The sequence below is a fragment of the Gymnoscopelus braueri genome (genome assembly GCF_963280865.1).
Source record: "Gymnoscopelus braueri genome assembly, chromosome: 8".
In the NCBI taxonomy this organism is placed as follows: Eukaryota; Metazoa; Chordata; class Actinopteri; order Myctophiformes; family Myctophidae; genus Gymnoscopelus; species Gymnoscopelus braueri.
The window spans coordinates 28965301-28987949 of NC_137609.1; the positions used below are offsets into that span (position 1 = coordinate 28965301).

At 41.4% G+C, this 22649-nt stretch overlaps 2 protein-coding genes across 2 annotated transcripts in view; both read right to left on the minus strand.

Moving 5' to 3' along the window:
• siah2l (seven in absentia homolog 2-like) overlaps nucleotides 1-12673 on the minus strand; it is a gene marked incomplete at its 3' end in the record, with an annotated part of 37654 nt that extends 24981 nt beyond the window's left edge. Inside the window, exon 1 of the mRNA XM_080436358.1 lies at nucleotides 12143-12673. Within this exon, the coding sequence (XP_080292484.1) occupies nucleotides 12143-12592 (450 nt within the window). The 5' untranslated portion in view covers nucleotides 12593-12673. The remainder of the gene's footprint in view (nucleotides 1-12142) is intronic.
• Nucleotides 12674-15493: 2820 nt separating this feature from the next.
• Nucleotides 15494-22166, minus strand: taf9 (TAF9 RNA polymerase II, TATA box binding protein (TBP)-associated factor). The gene is made up of 7 exons (XM_080434682.1): nucleotides 22115-22166; nucleotides 21170-21251; nucleotides 20071-20207; nucleotides 18681-18815; nucleotides 17690-17771; nucleotides 16655-16765; nucleotides 15494-16394 (listed from the first exon to the last, which is right to left on the minus strand). The coding sequence occupies exons 1-7, from the start codon at nucleotides 22151-22153 to the stop codon at nucleotides 16255-16257; spliced, it is 726 nt and encodes a 241-aa protein (XP_080290808.1). The 5' UTR covers nucleotides 22154-22166; the 3' UTR covers nucleotides 15494-16254.
• Between the last annotated feature and the right edge of the window lie 483 nt (nucleotides 22167-22649).

Genomic DNA, 22649 nt, shown 5'->3' on the forward strand with positions numbered 1-22649 from the left:
ACAATGCATCACGACAACAAACCACAAAAAAAGAATGAAAGACCAGCTGTTTTCTCACTAACCAAAACAAAGCTACCTGGAGCTAAGGAGCTCTTCGTCTGTGCGTGAAGGAATTCAGCGATTCCACTCTTGCTTTCTCACGTAAACACCGTGACTGCCTTGCATGCCAACAGTCAGACCTGGTAAAGAGAGAGACACTTTGTGTGGTTTTGGAATATGGTTTCACATGATTTATCGTGCCAGAAGCATTTCAGCAACCTAAAGACTATCCCTGGTGAAGTCAGAGAAAACCTGTATGCATTCAGAATACAGCTGTGATAATGAGCCATGTTGACCGGTTGAAATTCTTCATAAATTGAAGAAGTTGCATTCTATTCACAAAGTTTATGTTATATACTTTCAACTACTACAACTAATAATGATGCCATAATTTCCATTTCCATTATAATGGCCCACTGTTTTGCATATGACATCTACTGTATCTACATTCTACACTCTTGGCATGTTGAACACTCAGTAGCCAGCTGGGCTACTAGCAGCGCCTGGACCTACTGGAAATCACACTCACAAACAATAGAATAATTGCTTCACTGTACAGTCACTATGAAGTCACTGACACTGACTCATAATTTAGTAGCGCACGCGCGCACACAGGCACTCAAGTCAGGTATGGACGTACCAAAGGGAAAACCAGAGGCTCCAACCAGGCTCAGTTGAACAGAAGCAGTACTAATGCAATGGAACAGCTGTCTCAGTGTTTCCCTCTCTCACACAATCCCCGTCTCTCTCCAGGTCTCTGTCCATCTCTGCTGCTGCGGCAGCCAAATCCCCAAAAGTGTGTGTCAGCAGGCAACAGTAGCTATTCCTAGTCCTCTGCGATTTGGAAATAAATGCGCCTGACTACCACAGATCCAAGAAAAGCCACACTTAACTCTCACAAATCAAATCCCCATCTCGGCTACTTCGAGCAGAATTGACAAGCAAGTCTTATTCCCATACCATAACAGCAACACTGACCTGATGCCAGGCATACAACATACAAACAAAAATAAAGACTGATTCACTTTCACTCCCAGTGTTGAATCACAGCCATGTCTCAACACTCTAGAAGGGGAATTGCAATATGTGCACAGCACACACACACACACACACACACACGATGCCAAACCACATTCGCTCTCTCAATAACATTCACAGCTAGAAAGACACATACACAGATACACGCCAGAAAAGTCCTTCCGAATCAAATCCACATGTTAGCCGTTCCACGGAGGAATTTCAACAACCCTGTTCGCACGGCAGACAGACACGGGAACACACACTGCCTCTCTCAGCTGTGCGACGTTCCCCCTTGCGCGCTCAGAGCGGTGAATCCCAGCATTAACGCACTCACTCACTCACTTCCCTCCCTCCCTCTCTCTCACTCTCTCGCTCCCTGTGCAGCGACAGACTGAGCCCGGAAAACATTCCCCCACCAACCAACCACCATCCACCTCTGCCGTCACTGGAACACTGGAACACTGCAGCACTGCTGGCACACACACCACAGGGGGGCGGGGAAAGACCAGCTGTGTGTGCATGTGTGTGTTTGCTTGCGAGCAAGGGAATAAGGATTTGAATGTGTACGTGTGCTTGAGTGAAAGAGAGAGTGAGTGCCGACGGAGCCGAGGGAAGAAGAGGAGGAGGAACGGAGGATGTGGGTGGGGGGGTTCGCTCAATCCGTCCGTCAAGAGCAAATCCCTCATCCCCCTTCACTCCTCTTTTCTCCCTCCTTCTGTTTAGCTTTACCCCTCATCGCAACACTGCTGGCATTTGTTGAAGCCCCCCCCCCAGGATAGACCATCATCTCTCACACACACTTTGCTTGAAAGCCACCTTCCTTTCCGTCCTCATGTTTATGTCTCTGGCCTGGTCTTTGAACTGTGCAGAGTTTGCGTGCAAGCATATGTAAATATATATCTCCATGATTTTGGTGTATAATTGCATGTGTCTACGTGTCAGTGTGTATTCTTGTATGCCGTGTGTGTGTGTGTGTGTGTGTGTGTGTGTGTGTGTGTGTGTGTGTGTGTGTGTGTGTGTGTGTGTGTCTGCCATGTGTGGGTGCATGTTTACGTGCTCGTAGGTGTATCTATGTTAGCCTGGTAAACCCTCCCTCCGGAAATCTCATTTCTATTTGATTCCAGGAGTGAGTCTGGCCTGATAGCCCATTCTGCAATATTGGCTGTGGGCTGGAGTTGGGCGGGAGTAATACCGTTTACTGACAACCCCTTCAGCCAATGATAATTTTTCCCCTTCAGCCAATCAGCAGTTCACCAGTCTAATATGACGCAACGGGACTTTTGAGACGGCCAATGCCCAAAATGGGTTGCCTTATTCGGATACATGGGTGTCACTGCCCGCCCCTACCGGTTCTCTAAATTTTTATTTTTAAATAGGCTTTGTCATGATTAATTGACCACATATATGAAGTTAAACAACTAAATTCTATCCAAACGATATCTTATAAGTAAATTCCGTGCCTCAAAATAGAAGTTAGAGAGCTTTTTGAAGTAAAAAAATAGCGGAGAATATAGCGGACAAGAAAAAGATGGCTGCCGTTCGTGTTTTGGGCTCACTCAAACTCGCCACCTGATTGGCCAACTGTCGCTGTCAATCACAGAACGATGTGCGACGACGCTGATAGGCTCGGTTAGTTGGTAATTCCACTAGAAACCCCCACAATGGGCTATCAGGCCAGACTCACTCCTGGAATCAAATAGAAATGAGATTTCCGGAGGGAGGGTTTACCAGGCTATATCTATGTGTATGAGTTACCTATATGCACATGTGGATCTATCTAACAGTGATTATATCTGTATGTTTGTGCTTACCTCTACCTGTGTGTGTGTGTGTGTGTGTGTGTGTGTGTGTGTGTGTGTGTGTGTGTGTGTGTGTGTGTGTGTGTGTGTGTGTGTGTGTGTGTGTGTGTGTGTGTGTGTGTGTGTGTGAGCAAGGTAGTGTTCACAGCAGTTCTGCTGGCTGGCTGACTGACAGCACGTGAAATAGAAACAGCTGCTTAAAGGGAGAAAAAAACAATACTCTTTTCTTTTCTTTTGTCTTCAGTCTTCTCATTGCCTGTCACCGAAAGCCCTTGAAGTGGAATATTATGTTTCTTTTCTTTCATGAATGACAAAGTAACAGTGTTTTTTTTAGAGCTGGACTGACAAGGGCAGGTCTAGTGTACAGTAGGGCTGTGAATCTTATGCTATCTCACGATTCGATTCCGGGGGTCACGATTCCGTTTTCCCCCGATTTTTTAAAAACAAACAATTTTTTTCCCAATTCAAAAACGTTATTTTCCCCGTTTTAAAAACGTTTTTTTCCCGATTCAAAATCTTGCCACTTCTCAAAAATGTCATTATTATTATTTTTTTCAAAAAATTATTTGTTTTTGAGAATCGATTCTGAATTGTCCAACATGAGAATCGTGATTCGTATTCGAATCGGCACCCCTAGTGTAGAGCCCTGAACGGAAATTTTGCAGCGACTTTCTCTTCCAGCAATGGGATGTTTACAATGCATTTCAATGTACTGTGGGAGATTTCTGGGGTACTGACTTCGCCAACGATATGATGTTGTGATACATTGGAAATTATTTCTTGGGACCGACTTTGCAAACCAATCAGAGCAGCGTACTCCCGAAAACCGAAGGACAGTGAGGGATACCAGGTTGAAAGTGGTAAAAAGTCTGTCTGTGTTTTATAAATATTGAACGAATGAAAAGTATTAACAACAGCTTGTGACTAAATAACAAAATAAATACTATATGTTATTGTATTTGCTTGGTTTGCATTTGTTTGGTGTTGTTGCGAATGCGATGCACCTCTTGATGCTATGCAGAGAATAAATATAAAAGATTACTTACGCAAATGACATGGTCACTTTTTGCACACAAAAACAAAAAAGGGGGAAAAAAAGGGCATTCAGTATTCTGCCAAGTGTTTCCTTATTTTTGGTTACGGACTATCATTTTACTTTCTGTGCATCACTAGAAACGAGCGAGAGACGGGTACGATTGGCTGTCCTTTTAAAAATGCTGCAATTCAATTAAGTGCTGACGGATGGGGAATTTACTGGGCACTCAGGGGTGACCAGCAACGGGGTCTCCTCAGATTAACGACACCACACACACACACACACACACACACACCTTAGCATTTGAGACTGCACAGTCAAATCCACAGTGTTGAAGAGAGGAAGAAGGGAGAAAAACAGGTAACCAAGGGAAGACTGGAGCGTTGAGGTGGAAAGGAAGGAAAACGAGTGAGGGCAAAAGGAGAGTTGAGACGAGGAAGGGAGAGGAAACAACAGAGGAAAGGAGAGAGAGGGAAGGAAGGGTGAGGCTGTTCAGCTTTCCTTATCCTGCTCAACATGCTAATTTCAACAAAACGGACAGTTCTAGTTAAAGAAATCCTTTACAAAAAGGATGGAGAAACGCACAGACGAACACCTGAATCAAGCCACTTAAAAACATGTTTGAAAGTGAAATATCCCTTTAACCACTTGACTTGACCAACTACTGCCTAAAGTCAAGTGTTTCTGGCTGTTCGCCCAATGCATCATTGGTATTGTCCTGCATACTTATTAATTCAGAACACTACCAAATGGAATGTGACACGCAGTGCTGGCAGAATCACTACACTGTACTGTTTATGACAGGTTCAACATAGCCTCCACTGTGACTGCTACTGGGCACGAACACACACACACACACACACACACACACACACACACACACACACACACACACCCCACAAGACCTCAGCTAGACTGAAGAATGTCAATAACAGGAACATCCCACCCTGTCACAAACCCCCCCACACACACGCGCACAGCAGCCAAGCAAGAGGATTGGGGTAGGGGATGGGATTGGCAGTCTGCCAACGTCAGTGTGCACAGACACAAACACCTGCAGGTAGGAGGAGAGTCTGCATCTGAATGTAGATGAGGAGATTTTCAGGTTGACTGAGCTTGAAATGTTAGATAGGAGAGGATAGAGGAATACTGGAGAGGAGGATACAAAGAGAATCACTGTTGAACAGATTGCATGTGGGGAGTTCTAACAATTCCTTCCTATAAAAGGCCCTCTTCATCTATAAAACATGAATAAACCAGACTATAGTGCCACCTCAGTCATTCACCTTCCCTGTACAGATTTTCATACCCAGTGTGGGGATTCATAACACTCCAAAATCAAGTGAACAAAAACAAGGGTTTCAGAATTTACCTTTTCAAATATCCCCCTTTAGAGAGGTCATAGTGCACAGGTCACTTGCAGTGCCTAGAAATATTTGGTGTTCAGTGCCTTGCTCGAGGGCATTTCCTCATGTTGTGTGGTTTAGCGTGTGTGTGCCATTTTAACCTCAGAGACAAAGAGTTTTATCAAGGTTCCCAGGTCTGCAGCAGAAATAACGTAACCCTCTGGAGTGGAATTAACTCAGTGGGGTTCCGTTCAGTCAAAATTAATTACCCACAATTCCCCAAGAGCTCATTGTGTTCCTCGATAAACAACAGTGCCTCCTCCCCTAGTGTGTGTGTGTGTGTGTGTGTGTGTGTGTGTGTGTGTGTGTGTGTGTGTGTGTGTGTGTGTGTGTGTGTGTGTGTGTGTGTGTGTGTGTGTGTGTGTGTACTGTACATGGAGACACCACCACTTCATCATATAACTACCAAGGGCATGTGCACTGCCATCATCTCCTCTGTGAAATCAACCATAGCGACAGAGGTCATATCCTCCTTACTCTGCCTGTCTTTTAGCTCCACCTCTGGACTGTCTTTATACCATTATTGATGGGAAAAAAGTGTTCTATTTGTGTTCACTCCGGTGTCGGTGTGTGTGTGTGTGTTTGTGTGTGTGCGCGTGCGTGTGTGTGTTGTTCATCTCCAAGCTCAGCTGGAGCATGAAATGTTGCTTAATTTCTCATTAGGCTGGGCTACATCTTCACAATATTAATGATCAAAGTGAGGGAGAGGGAGTTAATCACGAGGGGGGGAAGAGAGAGAGAGAGAGAGAGAGGGGTGGGGGGTCTAACAACTGTGAAAATCATGTAAGAGCGGAGCTTTTTAAGGCAATGCTATCAATGAAATGAAACCATTTCTCAATGTCACATACCTGTTGGATATCCCACAATAACCACCCAGTGCCCACGGAGCCCAACTCTTGTTAAAAGCAAATGATTGAATTATGTAAATGTGACACCTTCTGGCCATCACAGTGTATGGCAAGCACTGTTAGAAATAATGCTGGCTTAAAGCAAGTAAACAGGCCTATTGCATTTATCATGCCGTTGACCAGGTCCGTAGTTACCCGAGTGAACGTAGCAGAGGTTGGTAGGTTTCAGTGCAACTTGTCAAAGAATATTTTGCAACCAATACATCAACATTACGTGTGTAGTGAAGTTGCAATTCGCTGTATAGAAAGAACATTTACTTGAGCAACTTCCTAAATAAAGTTTTCCTAAGCTGTGCAGAGACTACAAAACTGACAGCACGTGTCACAAAAATTAATGTTCTGAATGGTTTAAGTGCAGAGGGAAGACATTTAGCAAATTCTGAAATTTATCACAGTATATTTGTAACTGTAATATTTAGCAGACATATTGTACAAAGATTTACTCCCAAAAGAAGTCTCTAGGATTGGATATAAACCCATACCCCAAAGAACCTAAAAATGAAAATCTTAATCTAGTACTGCAGTACACTTTGAAAAACTGTACTACAAGTTGCTACAGGGATGGGGAGATTATCACTGAGACAAAAACAGTAATTACCTGCGAGTTTATAGGTTTACAATGGCTGCATGCAATCTGATGTCACTTTTACCAAAACAGCACAGTGACAGATCATTTAGGAAATACAAAAATAGGAGAATTAGTTGGAGGAGGAGCAAATGGCTCTTGCCAAAATCAACAAGTCAACTCTTGGCTTGGAGCTCAAGTCTGACTGCCTAAGCGTATACCAAGAATAATCTGATTATTGCAATCGACTGGCCAGAGGCCCTGGTTGGAGACCACAGTTCTGCATGGTGCTGCACTGGACAATGTTTTTGGTTTGTTATTAGCAAATGTTAGGGGCCGTGTCCACCAAGATGTTTTTTCCTGATCGCAGCGTATATTTTGAATTGTTTACAATGAGAGCGCCGCATTTTTGGAGACCCCCATCAGCGCGATGAGGCTTGAAACGATGGCCGATACCATCATCCAACGACGATTTAGTTTATTTTGCGAACGCGCGTTCCAATCTGCCGATTTTATCTGCTTGCTGAGAGCTGAAATATTTTTCAACTCGGGCGTTTGGAAGGCGAGTGCCTTGGCGTTTTCAACTGTGGAAAAAAAGCCCAGGTGGACATGGCCAGGCTATGCACTTTCTACCTCATGCAGGTTGAGTCGTACCAACCATCACCAAGGAGAGGGGGAACAAATCCACAGGAACCTTCTATACTGTAAAAGTCTTGGACCATCTCATTCTTTCTTGCCCTCTGCCCCTCTCTTCACTTCTTGTTTTTGGACAGGTCTTGGATCAGCTTTCATCAGGGTGTGACAGGGCATTGTCTGGATAAAACCCCATCTCTCTCCCTCTCCTCTTCTTTTATTTCCCCTCTCTTAACACTTCTCTCTCTTCCTCCCCCTCTGTCCATTTACTTGCCTTCATCCACTAGTACTTATACTTCCTCGTACAACCATGCCACTCACCAAAAATAACATAAGTTATTTTCAGGCAGTGAGACGGTACACGGGCATACAGCAAAATAAGAATGGCCCATTAAACCCACTGTCCCACTCCCTCTTCTTCTCCTTTATTTCTATTACAACAATCTCTTTCTATTTTAACAACCTCTTGTCTACATTAGGGGTGCAATACTTATCCATTTAAATCGATTTTATTTTATTTTATAAAACATTCAAGAATTTGCTATTTCTACAAGCTCACAACACATCACGGTGCAATGCATTGTGAGCTTGTAGATCTGCCAATTGCACGACACCCTTGTACAAAGCACTTCTCAATTATTTGGTTAATCAAAAAAGGTAATCAACAGAATTAACTAAGAAAATTAGTAATACTTGCATCCCTATTCTCTATTAACACATACCACATCTGACCACCACACAGTCTCTAGCTGTGCACAGAGTAGAGGACAGATCAAGGATCAGGGATCAGCTTACACTGCGCCCCAACACCACGGAGCATGGATACAACTTTAATGCTGCTGAAATGCAATCAGAGTCCCATTACGGAGCAGAAGGCTGTCAGCGAGCCGCCTTCAGAGGAGGGCATCACTCACTAAACTATGTGGTGCTGCAGGGATGCCTCTCCACAGCTCTGTTATGACGACACATTCATCCTGTGTGTTTATTTGTGCGATGTGTGTGAGTGGGTGTGGCGAGCGAGAGTGGGACACAGAGAGTGTAATAGCTAGAGAGATGTAACTGTACCCCCCCGGTATCAACACCTGGGCCAAGCCCAGAGAAAAAGGTGCGACACATTGACAATCATTGTGGGTTTTGAGCCATTAGCTGACCATTCATGAATGATCAATGATGCGAGTTTCTCATCTCAGGCCAGATACCAGGCTGAGGTGTCCACAAAAGGTATTCTATGGGGGGTTCTCTGTCTCTGATGAAGTATTTCAGATTATCGTCATAACGATAACTAATTTTTCCTGCTATAGCCAGCCAGTATCAGAAAAAATCCACCACTGTGCACGTGCATGTGTCATGAATAGACTCAACGGTTGCCCACCCCCGTTTTTGAGAGTCCTAGACCACTGAAAGCCGATGTTTTCAGACTCATATTTGATCAAAACATGCAAAATGTTCTAATAAAATAAAAATAAACTAGATTTGATGAATGTTTCTACTGCTGAGAACACTTCACTAAAATTAACACAAAATTAACTTTATTTTATTTCATTTAACCACTTAAGCACCATTCAACAGCTTGTAGATCTGCTACTTTTGAAAATGTTTAAAAATGCGTGCGTGCCAAAAATAGGCACGGCAGGTTGAAAGTGGTTAGAAATGGATAGAGACCTTTATTGAAATTCAGTTGCCAGATGCAGCACAGAAGTTACAAGACAGCACAGATACAGAAGGAAAAGTAGACCCAGCTAAGGGTAGCAACTAAAATAATAAGGGGTGCTCGAATCAGGCCTTTTTGGGACCGATTCCGATCACAATTTTTTTCCCCTCATGATCGGCCGATACCCATACCGATCTTGTGCCAACGCAGCTTGGTCATAAAAAAACGGTTTCTCCGGATCGGGTAAATTGCAGATCACCGATCGAATCATTTGAGTGAAATCGGCCAATTTAAACTCGGAGCACCTCTAAAAAATAATGATAACAATATTAAAGATGCAAAGGTTAAGAAACCATATCAATACAATCATCATCCAACACTCAGAAAATAACACCACTTATTTAATATCTATTTATTCATTAATCCTAAAAAATATGCATGTTTACGTGTTGGATTGATGTACTGGTAACTGATTTTTTTTTGTTTTGTTTATTTTGCCTTCTCGTGCCTTAGCCAGTGGTAGCTAACATACATTTGTATTGATTGCGAATATCAAACAATGGGTTCTTTTTCTTTGTGTGTCCCTGAACCTGTTCTCTCTCTCCCATAAAATGGAATAAGAAAATATATTTAAAAAAATAAGAAATAAACACCACTTCTATCGCCAGGTTGAATCGTAACATTCGCCTGATAAGTGCATAATTATGTAAGAAATTAATAATACGAGAAATTCCTTTTATTCACCTGCATTTATCCACAGCTGGTTTGCTGGTTATGCATGCTTTTTTCAGCAGTGAGTGGCGTGCCTTGCTTCACAACCACATGGTTACAGCCAATCACACACCTGGGAGGAGATCACGCCACTGTCTCTACTAGTGATACGGATACTTGAGAGTTGTGGGAACAGAATGTAACCTCGGTACCTAACATTTCCCCTCCGTTTCAAATAAGTTCTGGGGGGAAAACTGAAATGCCAAGCGGGTTAGATGGACTGATGTAGTATCCCCTCTGGGAAATGATGTAAGTCAAGTGCAATTAACACAGCAGTAAAGTGCATTTTGCCATTAGTTAACTAGAGCCTTGGTTCTCAAAGTGGGGTCCGGGGACCCCCAGGGGTCCTTGAGGTGGTTCCAGGGGGTCCCCAGCAAAATGTGTTAATATAGCATCACGATAATTTTAACCTTTTATACTTTGGCTATTCAAAAATAGCAGATCTACAAGCTCATAGCGCGGCACCTATGATCTTGTAGATCTGCTATTTTTGAAAGATCTTGAAGATTTGTGCAAATCTTTGAACATATTTATTTTAAAGCGAAAACTTTAACACAAATCTTTGCTTCTGGGAGTCCCTGGCACAACATATTTTCAGATGGGGGTCCGCGGCCAAATATATATCAATTTGGGGGTCCCTGGCATGAAAAGGTTTGAGAAGCACTGAACTAGAGAATGATGTGGGCTTTTGTTATCTGGTCTGAATGACTGCTGTAGCACAAACAAAACAAAAAAACATAGGCAAACAGACAAGAGTACAATTACAATTTAGGCAATGCATTTAGCAGACACTCTTATCCAAAGACTTTCAAGTGCTTAATCGAATGGAGTGTAGTGTACACAATAACACATTAGCCAAAACAGCGTGCATGCCATGCACCTAAACAATATAATATATTTTCACTTGTCAACAACACACCAAACTAAATTCTATGTCCTCAGAGTGACACTCTTATCGAACAAGTACTCAAACATAAATAGCTACACCCACCATATCCATGTGTTGTGTGATTACTGTACTGTATATGCCTACGGTGTTATGGCAGCACAATCAACTATTTGTCAGCATGAACAACTCACAGTTCTTCTTGGGTCTTCTCCTAGTTTTACAGAGTTGTGTCACAAACCCAGAGACCGAAGACACATACTTGTTATGTCAGAGATTTTTGCAATTGCTCTACATACCTTGAACAAATTCTAAAAAGATGCAGGTAACTGGGAGCATTAGGAGTGACTATCAGACCTGGATTTCAGTTTAAAGCCAAACACCTGAGAACTACAGTAAGACACTTGACACTTGACAGTGTAATTCCATTAGCAAATGAACAGAAGTCACCTAGGTTATGTTTTAAATATAACATCAAGCAGTTTGATAAATTACGTCAATCCTCATGATCTGATTATTATTTCATCTATTTTGTTATTCAAAGATTAATATTTTTGATCAACCATGTTAACAAAAATCCAATACAGTGTAATAACACCATAGTTGAGTAGACGTCCATGACAACCATCAGTATATAGTCTTAATTTGGCCTCCAAGGTATTTATTTATAAGTATGTATATGCCCAGGGAACATGATCCTTTAAGCGTCTGTCTGCTTAGCAACCGAGCTCTAGCAACGATGTCTACTACTTGCTCTTAGGCTGCATGTGTTTGCATATTTGAACACAACCTTTATCCTTAATGTCTGACTGTACCACGTGCTGTTTAAAGTTTTGACTAATAACGTATTCAATCAGGTACAAAATGATGTTTTTCAGCCACTATTATTGATGCAGGCAAACGAGAGGGGATAAATGATATGTTTTCATTAATATGTGTAATATATTATTACACAATTATATATATATATTGTTACAAATATAATTACTCCTCTTATAATAGCTCAGTACCTGGCTCACCTACGTGTATTTGACACAATGTGGCACCTACTAAAAATACACAACACAACATAAACACACCAGGGTGTTGACAAACTGACAGCTCTATTTAGAGCATAAAGATAAAGAGTTGTCAAAGTGTGAGCAAAGTAAAAGAAAGACACGTTGACAAACCTCGTCACCAAGTCATGCGTTTGTTTTGATCCCTGAAGGGACGTCACGACAAACACACACACACACACACACACATCCACACACACACCTGTCAGCACTAGTTAGCCCCATTAGCATTAGCTTCCAATGAGGAAGTTGTTTTAAAACAGAAAGTGCACTTATAAACACAGCCGTCAGTTTGCACTTTTCACGGTCAACTTGTAGCTATGAGACGTGGTAGTAACGCAAAGCCACAATCGCTCCTCTTTTTTATTACCTTGCAGGGAAAGGGAAGAGTCGAAGCAACTTTCTCCATGGCCAGGTTCCTGATGCTCGGGGTGAGAGGGCCTCGGCAGGTCGGGCAGCAGCTGAGCTTCTGGCGACACTGGTTGCAGACCAGATGACCGGCCTGGCACTGCAGGATGGGCGGCAGCACGTAGTCGAAGCACACCGGGCACTCGAACAGCGCGGTGAGCTCCGACGCCTGAGAGGGCAGGCTGTTGACGGGCAGCAGAGACACCGCGGAGGACGGGGCAGCGGACCCCGCCGACCCGGCCACGGATCCCACCCCGGCGGCTGCCGCCACTGCGGCCGCCGCCGCGGCCGCGGCCGCAGCCGAGCCCCCCGACGCTCCTCCGTGCTTTCCTCCGCCCGCTTTCCCCCCGGCCCCGAGTCCTCCACCTCCGCCTCCGCCTCCACCTCCTCCGGCTGAGGACGGACGGCTCATCGCGATCACCTCGAAGCCCTTACTGACGCCGCTGAACTGCTGCCGAGTGTACGCGCTCCGGCGGTGGCATTTACAATCGCACTCCGCAGCCTTCCCCAGCCCCCGGGGACACAACATGGCGTCGGCTCTGTTTGGATGCTTGCGTAAGGCGCTGATTGGACGCCGCGTCGGAGAGTGACACGACGTTAGCCAATCAAAACGGGAGCAGTGTTATTATATAATCATGTAAAGTGAATCAACATAGAGTATGCAAAACAAACGTTGTTTGTATGTTTTTTTTTTACTCCATCACAGGAACATGGAACATGGGGAAAATGGGATTTTTAAATTAATCAACAGTACTTTTACCTTTTTGTGTGAAGCAGTGGCAGTGTTTCTCTGACAGTTGTAGCCCTCTCTATAACTATATATCGTTTTATTATGCACAGTAAACTTGAAGAGAAATATATTTTGAAGAAACATGTTTGATTAAAAAATCTTGCTGACTAATATAATCTACATGTTATGAATGTGTTACAATTTTAACTCAATTTACAGTGATTCTAATAAATAATTTTAAACCCGCTCATGAATGACAGGACTAGGACTAGGGTTAAATGACACGTTTTTGCAAAATAGGAGGGAAGAAAGCAAGTACAAATGATTACCTTCTAAAGTAATTAACTTTGTCCCTTGAACTTGTACAATATAAAGTTTAAAAAAAATATATATATATATATAACTGTAATTTAATTGTGTTCTATCTTGGCCAGGTTCCCTTTGAAAAGGAGATAATTTTTTATCTCGGGGGACTTCCTGGTTAATTAATGACACATAATATATGAATCCTGTGTGTTTCACATATTTGTATGATGAGTGGAGAGACATGGAGAGAATGATAGAGATAGATACTACCAGGTGACTGATTAAGTATCAACACCTTTGGCCAAGCCCAGAGAAAAAGGTGTGACACATTGGCAAATACGTGACAATGTTTGTGGTTGCATCTCAGCCCAGATACCAAGGGTAGATGGACACTAGCGGTTGGGTCTCTCAGTCTCTGATGAAACACTTCAGCATCTGTTGTTGACGAGACCTCAAATAACATTCTCGGAACATCTATGTGACCTCCACCTCTCACCGGATCGGTTCGCAGCCAAGATCGTGAACACAAGTGGCCAAAATTAGTTTTCTCAGGCGGGTGGCTGGCGTCTCCCTAAAGGCCAGTCCACACCAATGCAACTCCTTGCAACATGCAACTACTTGCAACCATTATCCCCAAAGGCAGTTGCAAGGAGTTGCATTAGTGTTGACTAATGCAACTCCTTGCAACTACCCCCAATGGCAGTTGCAAGGACCTGTCTGGTCCAGGGGCCCAAAGGTCAGGGGGACCATCTATAAAATTGGACCAATTCACTGTTCCAGAGCCTGACCCTGAGTTTTGATGAATAAAAAAATGTGTAAAGTATTATAATGTCATTTTAAATTATCAGTGTTCTTGATCATTCAAGGGCTGTTATCTCCTACAGTTGTGTAGAATGTGTGCACATTCGATGTGCGTGCACTGGATAGGTTGGCTCTGGCTGTAGTGCCGGAATGTATTTGGGGGGGCCGTGAGGTGGTCTCAGGCCCAGGGATCCAAAGACTTGAGATCCGGCCATGGAGCTGCCACGCCTTTACATGGAAAGGAACCAGTTAAAGTGGTTCAGGTATCTAGTACGGATGCTTCCTGGGCGTCTCCCTTGGGAGGTCCTCATATCGGTTGTTCAGACGTGACGTTGCGCCCCGCTAGAATAACTTCCGGGTCCCAGTGTGTATTTTCCCAATATGCGCAGTGTTGTGTCCCTCGCTGTTTCAACAGATCTGAGACTAAAATAACGACTAAAGTGTCATTCTGCCGCTTTCCTGACAACGACAAAAATAAGAGGAAATCGTTTTTTGAATTTACATCTATATATAAATATATATATAAATAAATATAAAAAATATATATTATGTTAATAATAATAAATAAATACAAATATATATATTAGCCTACTTTTTACTGTCAATGATATTAGCATTAAGACCCTCAATGATTCATTTCTGAAAAAGGAGGTTATTGTAAAAAGATTTACGGGTTCCAACATGTTTGTTTACAATGAAGAGTGGACGGCGCTGGTGCCTTTTGGACCCGGACGTGACGTCGGACTACAAAATGACGTCAGACTTAAGAACCGAATAGGCATGTCCCGCAGGGAGGAGGCCATTGGGCCATCGACAGGCTATACTATTTCTTCAGTCACTTGCTGGTGACTGATAAGATAACGACCAAGCAATAAAGGATCAAATGTTACTTAATTCAGAAACAGCTTATTTTCTTTTTGTTTTAGAGCTATTTTAAATTAGAGTTAGTTTGTTGTTGAATGTTCCGTGAGATCCTATAGTCCAGTTTGTCATTTTAATGTTCAATTACAGTGGGATCCTAGTCCATTTTGTCAGATGCTGTATAGGGATTAACCCCCAAAAAATTACAAAAGGTAATGAACTGACAAATTACAACGCAAATTCAGACACTAGAGCAAACCTTTGAGAGTTACCGTTTTGTATACACTGGTGTGTACTGTCAATATGCTTTGAAAAGATATTGACCACTTTTACACTATAGCATCGCTATTCAGGGGGGTACAATCCCTGAAAATAGCAGATGTACAAGCTCACTAGTCACTACATATTGTAACATGACAAAAAGCCAGAGCAGACCAAGTACAGAGCCAACCACTGTCAAGCTTTCCAGCAAGTATACTAGGTTTATACAAAGTGGTTTAAAGTCCCGATGCCTCAGTAGGCAATATGAATTCAAGACAGATTCCTGTAATTTATGAGGTTTGATAATTACTGATTCTGACAAAGAAATTGTGCATGAATCGGAAAGTGTACAAATAACTTTTTAAATTTTATTTTCAAAACATTAGTAGCAAACAGACAGGACACTACAGATTACGGAGTTTAACAAAAAGATAATGGAAATTGAGCTCCAGAGCTCCATTTTCATTATATATACACACAGTACACTTATTAGTAACACTTTACTTAAGTCATAGGACATGGTAAGCACATTACATGCAATGTGAAACTTTTATAAACACATTGTTAATAAAAAACCTTTTCATTACAAAGTGTAGCTAGCCAATATGCATCAATAATACCTCAAGGTTGAATACTTCCTTGAATAGGTTGAATACTTCCTCAGGGCAAGTATTCAAGTGTAAGGTTCCCAATTAATAATACTTATACCACATATTCATATAACTTACCAAACTTCCTGATGTTATTCTATTTTTAGATGGTACACAAATGCTTATAATAATAATAAACAAATATTAAACTTAAAAGGTTTGAGAAAGCGCTTGGCCTTCAACTTATCCAGTGGAACTACCAGTAGAAGATTGTGAGTAATGTGCAAGCATGTATTTACTATTTTCTGGCTAAATTCAAATCTAACTTTTAAAATATCTGTGTATGTAATAATAGCCACACCACAGGCATATAAGATATGCATATTAACACAAATGTCCTGTTTATAATAATGCAAAAATAGTTTACACAAAATTAAGCACATGTAATGTGCTTATGATGTGTCAATGCACTTCAAGCAAAGTGTTACACTTTTCCATTGTTTCACCTTATCACAAATTATGATGTCATAAAGCATCATAGTCATCTTCGTCTTCATGCTTCCTCTTCAGTGATTCGCTGGCGGAGTTCTGTGACACCATGTTAGCGGTGATGAGGATATTCTTGGAGCCAATGAGGACATTCTGTATTGTGGGAGAGGGCGTGGCTGTGAAAAAAACATTAATATTTTAATCATCATGTAATGAATATCAAATATGCCGTAACAGTTTATTCTGTGTGTCTGTACTTGCATTTCTATTTCACACACATTTGCTACTTTACTTGAATATTTAACAAATAAACAAGAGACTTTGGATCTTAATTTTTGTGTAACCTTTTCAGTGTACACACTTCTTCGTGTGTATGTGTGCAAACATTTGGCTGAAAATGCAGTCTTAAATGTAATTTGTTCAGATGATCTCTTACGAGTTTTGGACACGGTTGTCTGTGAGGTGGGGATCTGAACGGTAAAACGCTGGTTCGCCAGGTTGACTGGAGTCCCAACTTTGGTTGTGACGCACTGCATAGAAGGGGTGCCTGAAAACGAAACAGGAGGGCCGTCAATACATCAGCAAAGTAAAGGCCTAGTTCCAATGTCCCCCCTTACAGACGTGCGTTCACGTTAAGTCTGTGAGGGCTGTCCCATTTGAAATGGTTAAGTCAGTGAGGGCTTTAGCAGAACACTTTCCGCAAGATAGCATTAATACATTAATACACTTTGCCTAATTCATAGAGTTGTTAAAACTAACAGAATAACCTAAATAGAATAATAATAAACATACAATCACAGCCTTTAAAGCACTGACTGTAAATAAGGAGTATGAGTTTTAAAGTAATGTAAAGTGTCATGAATGAAGGACTCGTCTTCAAAGTGCAGTCCCATTCCTTTTACCATTTGGAGCCCTTGCAGCCTCTCACCCTCAAGCACTTACCAGGTGATGTCAGTTAAGTCTGTGAGGGTTCACGGCTTGAGGGTTTAGGGGGGGACATTGAAACTGGGCCAAAGAATCAGTGATGCATTAAATGTCAGGTCAATACCAGGATAATTAAGTGTCTCTTCTGATGGACATGCATGATGAGTGAACACACAATGGGTGTAAAAAGAACTAGAGACCAGAGGTGTCACACTTATTTTATGGAACAGGCCAGATTAAATCAAATGTGACTTCATGCAGGCCGGACCAGTCGTGTACAACAACGTACGTAACCGTACTTTGCCCATAACTTTGTGGTCACTGCTGACTGCCCCAAGACACAGATTGAGTATGGTTACTAAAGGGGCTATTTGAGTAGTCAACTTTTCATGACCACCACTAATATACACAAAGCCTGCAACCATGAATTTCAGTATGTATTGTGAAAATCTAAACAGTGGAAGGGTGTTTCTGCATCATCAGGACAAACCACTGTACAATGTGACTAAGTGGTTCCGATTCAGTTTGCTGAGATAAGATAACTCACCAAGGGTAGGTGTGCTGGGTCTACTGGAGACTGCTCCCACACTGAGGCGTGGCACTGTTATCCTGCCTGCCGAGGAAGACACCTACAACCACAAAATAACTATCAGCACAATGTTCAGCAGAGAACTTGGACTGAAATGAGACTGGATAGGGATATCAGAGATAATACAGGTAAAAGCAACATAATAAACAATAGGGTGATGAGATTGTAACAGCAAAAAGCTGATGTCTCATGTTCAAATAATATATCTTATATTGAAAATTTCTTCAATGAAAAGGCAAAAATATTAGATATATTTACAATTAACACATTGGAGTTCCAGATGGTTTTTAAAACAGGGTACAGCCAGTGCCAGCATTTTTTACCGTTTATTGGCGATCTTTTTAGAGCTGCAGAAGCCACAACAAGGACCCGGATGTAAACAAACAGTGTCTGGGCGATGGCCAAGGGTCCCGTCTAACGACTGGAATAATAACATTTCTACCGCGATCCGCCATTGCAGAGAAACCGTCGAAAATGGGTTGTTTTGACCACACAAAAAAAAGATATGGAGATATGGACCCTTTTCTCAAGATCCCATCATTGGGGCGGATGCACGTCCGTTTTTTGGGGATGACGTCACATCGATCCGTCTATTCCCTCTTAAAGGGTCCTAGAATCATTCCTAAGTTGCGTTCTTGTGGATTTTTTTGTTGTTGAAAAAACAAAGATCTTCGTTTATGGCACTCGCCGGGTGTATTTGCAAAAACGAGAATATACATTTTTGACACCCAATGTGTTAACATGAATTATTATGCATTAGCTTGGGAATGGGAAGATATTAATTTTACTCATCGGGGTATGCCGGTAGTCAAACCACATAATCACAACAGGCTGGAGACCTGTGTTGCAAGTCACCTCTCTGCCTTCAACTTCCTGTCAGTCTACTATCCAAATAAATAACTAACTTGCCAAAGATAATTATATGTTTTACTCATAATGCTGACATTACCTTTTTCTGAATGGACTTGAGTCTGTAGTTAGGAGCAGTCAGACAGTAACGGTCTGGTGGCAGCCGAGGGCCGGTGTAAGGCTTTATCAATGGAAGGGGGGTCTGGTTCTTCTGTCGGGCGACTTCCAGAAGGAACTGCAGAGACAAAAGTCAGGGTTATTGGTATTATTTATGCATTCATTCATTATTTCCAAAAGGACAGCAAAATGCTGAGAAGGGGAGATAAAGTACAGAAGGGTTCTGGCAGGATTTAATTAGAGCACCGCAAGGGCATACACACAGTAAAGAATAAAGATCCTTAGTGTTGATTTAACTCGAGAATGTTTTATACTCTGAGTTACATTAACACTGACGATCTTGTGGGCGGTGAAACCGCCCCTATATGTGAGGTTTGGATTTTGCACCCCCCAATCCTGCGCTGTGATTGGCCACCAGTGTACCCCCCTAACCCTGCACCGTGATTGGCCAATCACAGTCTATTCAGGACTGTGATTGGCTATTGAAACATGACACATGTGCATAGCCCTATAAATAGGACTATGCACTTTAAAAAAAACACATCTATGTTTTTTTTTAAGTTAGGGGTGTACAATGGTTGGTCCACAATATTACTTTTCTTTAAGTGAACGTCCATCACTGTGATGACCATTGTGACCACACCGCCCACTTCACACTGGGTGTGATTTTTATTGTAGTATGGCCCTTTATTGATTCATTGCTAACCAGCAACTTTAACACCAAGCCATCACTTTAAAATCAACTAATGTAAGGCATCATGCATTTGACACAGGATCAATAGATATGTAATAATATTTTAGCAATTGATTAATCGATCATTTATCAACAATAAATCAAAACGTAAATGCTTGTCTTTGATCTATTATAAAGATAAAATTATAATTGATGCCATTCTTGAATGCTGGGTAAACATTAGGCAATTTCAATAAGTCTATTTGGGTTCACATAGATAGATGGACCCTTATTGATCCCGTGAGGAAAATGTAGTCGTCATGGGAGTTACAGCTGTCATACAAAAAGAACAGATAATAAGAACACAGCCGGTAAGGAAGATAGAGAGACAACAGAACAACATTTGACCTCAGCCGACAGGGATAAGAGTCTCAAGAGCTAGAGTCACATAGGTCATTCAATGAGCATTTTTCACCATAATTTTGTACTACCTTATTTTACTACAATTTTATGGTCTAAATGTATTAACTGCCCTAATTTGCATACATATAGTTTTTAAGTTAATTGAGTGCAACAATGTAGTTCCTTAGTCAACAACTTCCCAAGCTACAAACTGTAAAGCTTAGGTGCACATGTATGTTAGAGATGTGATGGGTAAAGACAAGTCATTTTTTCTATATCTAATACTATGAAGACTTACATCTCGAGGTGGCGGGGAGGTGAATGATTGGTCCATTCGACACTGAATGGCCAACCGGATGTCATCAGCATCCACGCTTGACTTCTTAGCATGTGTTGCATACATTTTGGCATCTTCAATAATAGTTGTCACATATCCTACAAATGCAAAGAAGCAAGAGATACTGTTTGGTACTTTAAACAGGATTACAATATTTTTGTACATGTGATATAGCATCACATCACAAAATAACTGAAGCAAAAACAAAACCACACATTTTATATTATGAATCAATTAAAATAAAAGGGTATTGAAATTCATCATACAATAGCTATGAAATACAAACTAATTTATAAACCAGCCTGATTAATGGGATTTTTTCCAATCAGGAGAGACCAAATGCAGGATTGACAATAGCCGCAAGCAACTCTTAGATGCTATTTTTTTTATATCTGGCATCTAGAGTTGCAATACCAACCCTTGACAGCGGAGCCCATTCAACCAAACAGAAAAGTCCTTATCTGATTGTATTAAACGACGTTAAACTCACAAAATTGTAGCTGTGCCGTAAGTTTGGATTATCCTCTTTGTAAAAAACAAAGGTTTTTGTTTCATAAAAATCCACCAAAGACATGTCATGAGATTCCGTGCAGGTGATAATTTTTCGAGTTTGGAAGCGCTCGTTGGAAATCACTCAATGGTCCTGCACATAATGCAGGAGGCAGCAGGACGTTACATTATTGAAAACGAGCGCTTCCAAACGCCAACACTTATAATAATCACCCGCATGGAAATTATTGACAGAAAGTAGTTCATAATATGTCTATGGGGGATTTTTAAGAAACAAAAACTTGGCAGATACAAAGAGGATAATCCAAGCTTTCTGTACAGCTGCATTGTTGGTGAGTTTAACGTTGATTAATACAATCAGATTGGACTTTTCTGTTTGGATTTATGGGCTGTCAAGGGTTGGTATTGCATCTCTAAAAAGTGTAGTTCTCTCTCATCTCTTGATTGAATAAAATCGGTATCCCGATCTGAAAAAAGTATTATCTGTTAACTAAAGAGCTGGTGAGACCCCTGTAACCAAACCCCCTTTAACAGACTACTAGAAACTTACTGTAGGTGAATTCCAACATCTGATTTATCACTCTAGGCTCATACTCCGTGATCCCCATGTCCTTTAGGATTTGCATCATGACCTGAGCAAACATCCATCACAACATCAGTTTAAGACATTTTTTTCCCAATCTCCACAGAATAGAACAGAACAATATTCACCACACATTGACAACGCCACACAGAATGTGGCTACAGCCATCTCAACTTTCAGCCCTAATACCTTTTGAACAAATAAACACTAACAAACCAAAAAATACATGAATATCCAGTTTGGAATTATAATATTATAATATATTAATAGCAGTGGACAATTATTGAGGTACTTTTACTTTACTAGAGTATTTAGTACTGCACTACATCTCAGAGGCAAATATTGTATATGTACTCCACTACAATTATTTGAAAACTTAGCTCGCGATATGATGCATTGTGAGCTTGTAGATCTGCTATTTTCAACAACAAAAAACAGACATTTTCTACATTTGAAAACTTGAGAAAAGGTACATTCTGCATGATGAGTACTTTCTACTTTGGGTACATTTTGATACCAATACTCATGTACTTTTACTCAGGTTAACTCCGGAATTCCTGACTTTTACCTGCAACAGAATACTTCTACATTGCAGTATTGATACTTTTTCTTAAGTAAAACATTTGAGTACTTTTCCTACCCCTGAATAACAGTAATATATCAACAAATTGTGCTTGAGAGCTAGCTAAACGTGTCTCAGTGTCTCATCCAGTCAGTCAGCCTATCCCATGGTCTCAACCGTGCGCTACAACTAGCCAACGAGCTAGCATGTTGCAAGCAGAATAACAAACGCACAAATACGGACGTTGGGACGAGTTACTTGGCAATAATAACACCATTATTAAACAATGTAATGTAGGATTAATCTACACTGCAGTTTAGCGAAACCAACAGTTGTTTATTCATTAATACCTGAGCATCTTTAGGAACGGTTTTCTGTGTAGCAGCCATTTTCAGTCCGCCGTAGCCGGAGCCAGACAGCCAGTGCTTCAACTACAGTTTTTCTGACTATCTGGTTCAAATTCACCAATGTTGCCAGGTTTGTGAGAGAAATAAGCAACCAGGTCTGGGAAAGCGAGCCCAAAAGAAGCAACTTGAAGACGCTATTTGAAAATAGACGATCTCGCGTTGTGAGCTTGTAGATGCTGCTATTTCCAAAACTCTTGCAATGAAAATGTGAAACATTTGGAATATGTTTGAAACATTCTAACAACACAAATGCTCCCCTGTGGCACAAAACCTTTTCATGAAAATATTTGAGAACCACTGGTTTAAATAATAATCAAAACATTGTGAAGGCCCAAATAAGCACGTACACTTAAGAAACAAGCCCAAAAATCCGCAACGCACAACTACCAATTTGTACAAGCAACTACAGAAAAAGAAGCCCAAAGTCGCTTATAATAAGCCGAAATGGCAACGCTGTTCACGATAGGCCACTTATGTC

Coding starts and splice junctions, on each gene's coding strand:
- taf9 (XM_080434682.1), bottom strand. CDS start 22,153: ATGGCTGCTACACAGAAAACCGTTCCTAAAGATGCTCAG. Junction 16,766..17,689: donor ACCCAGCACACCTACCCTTG/GTGAGTTATCTT, acceptor TTTCGTTTTCAG/GCACCCCTTCTATGCAGTGC. Junction 16,395..16,654: donor GACAACCGTGTCCAAAACTC/GTAAGAGATCAT, acceptor TTTTTTTCACAG/CCACGCCCTCTCCCACAATA.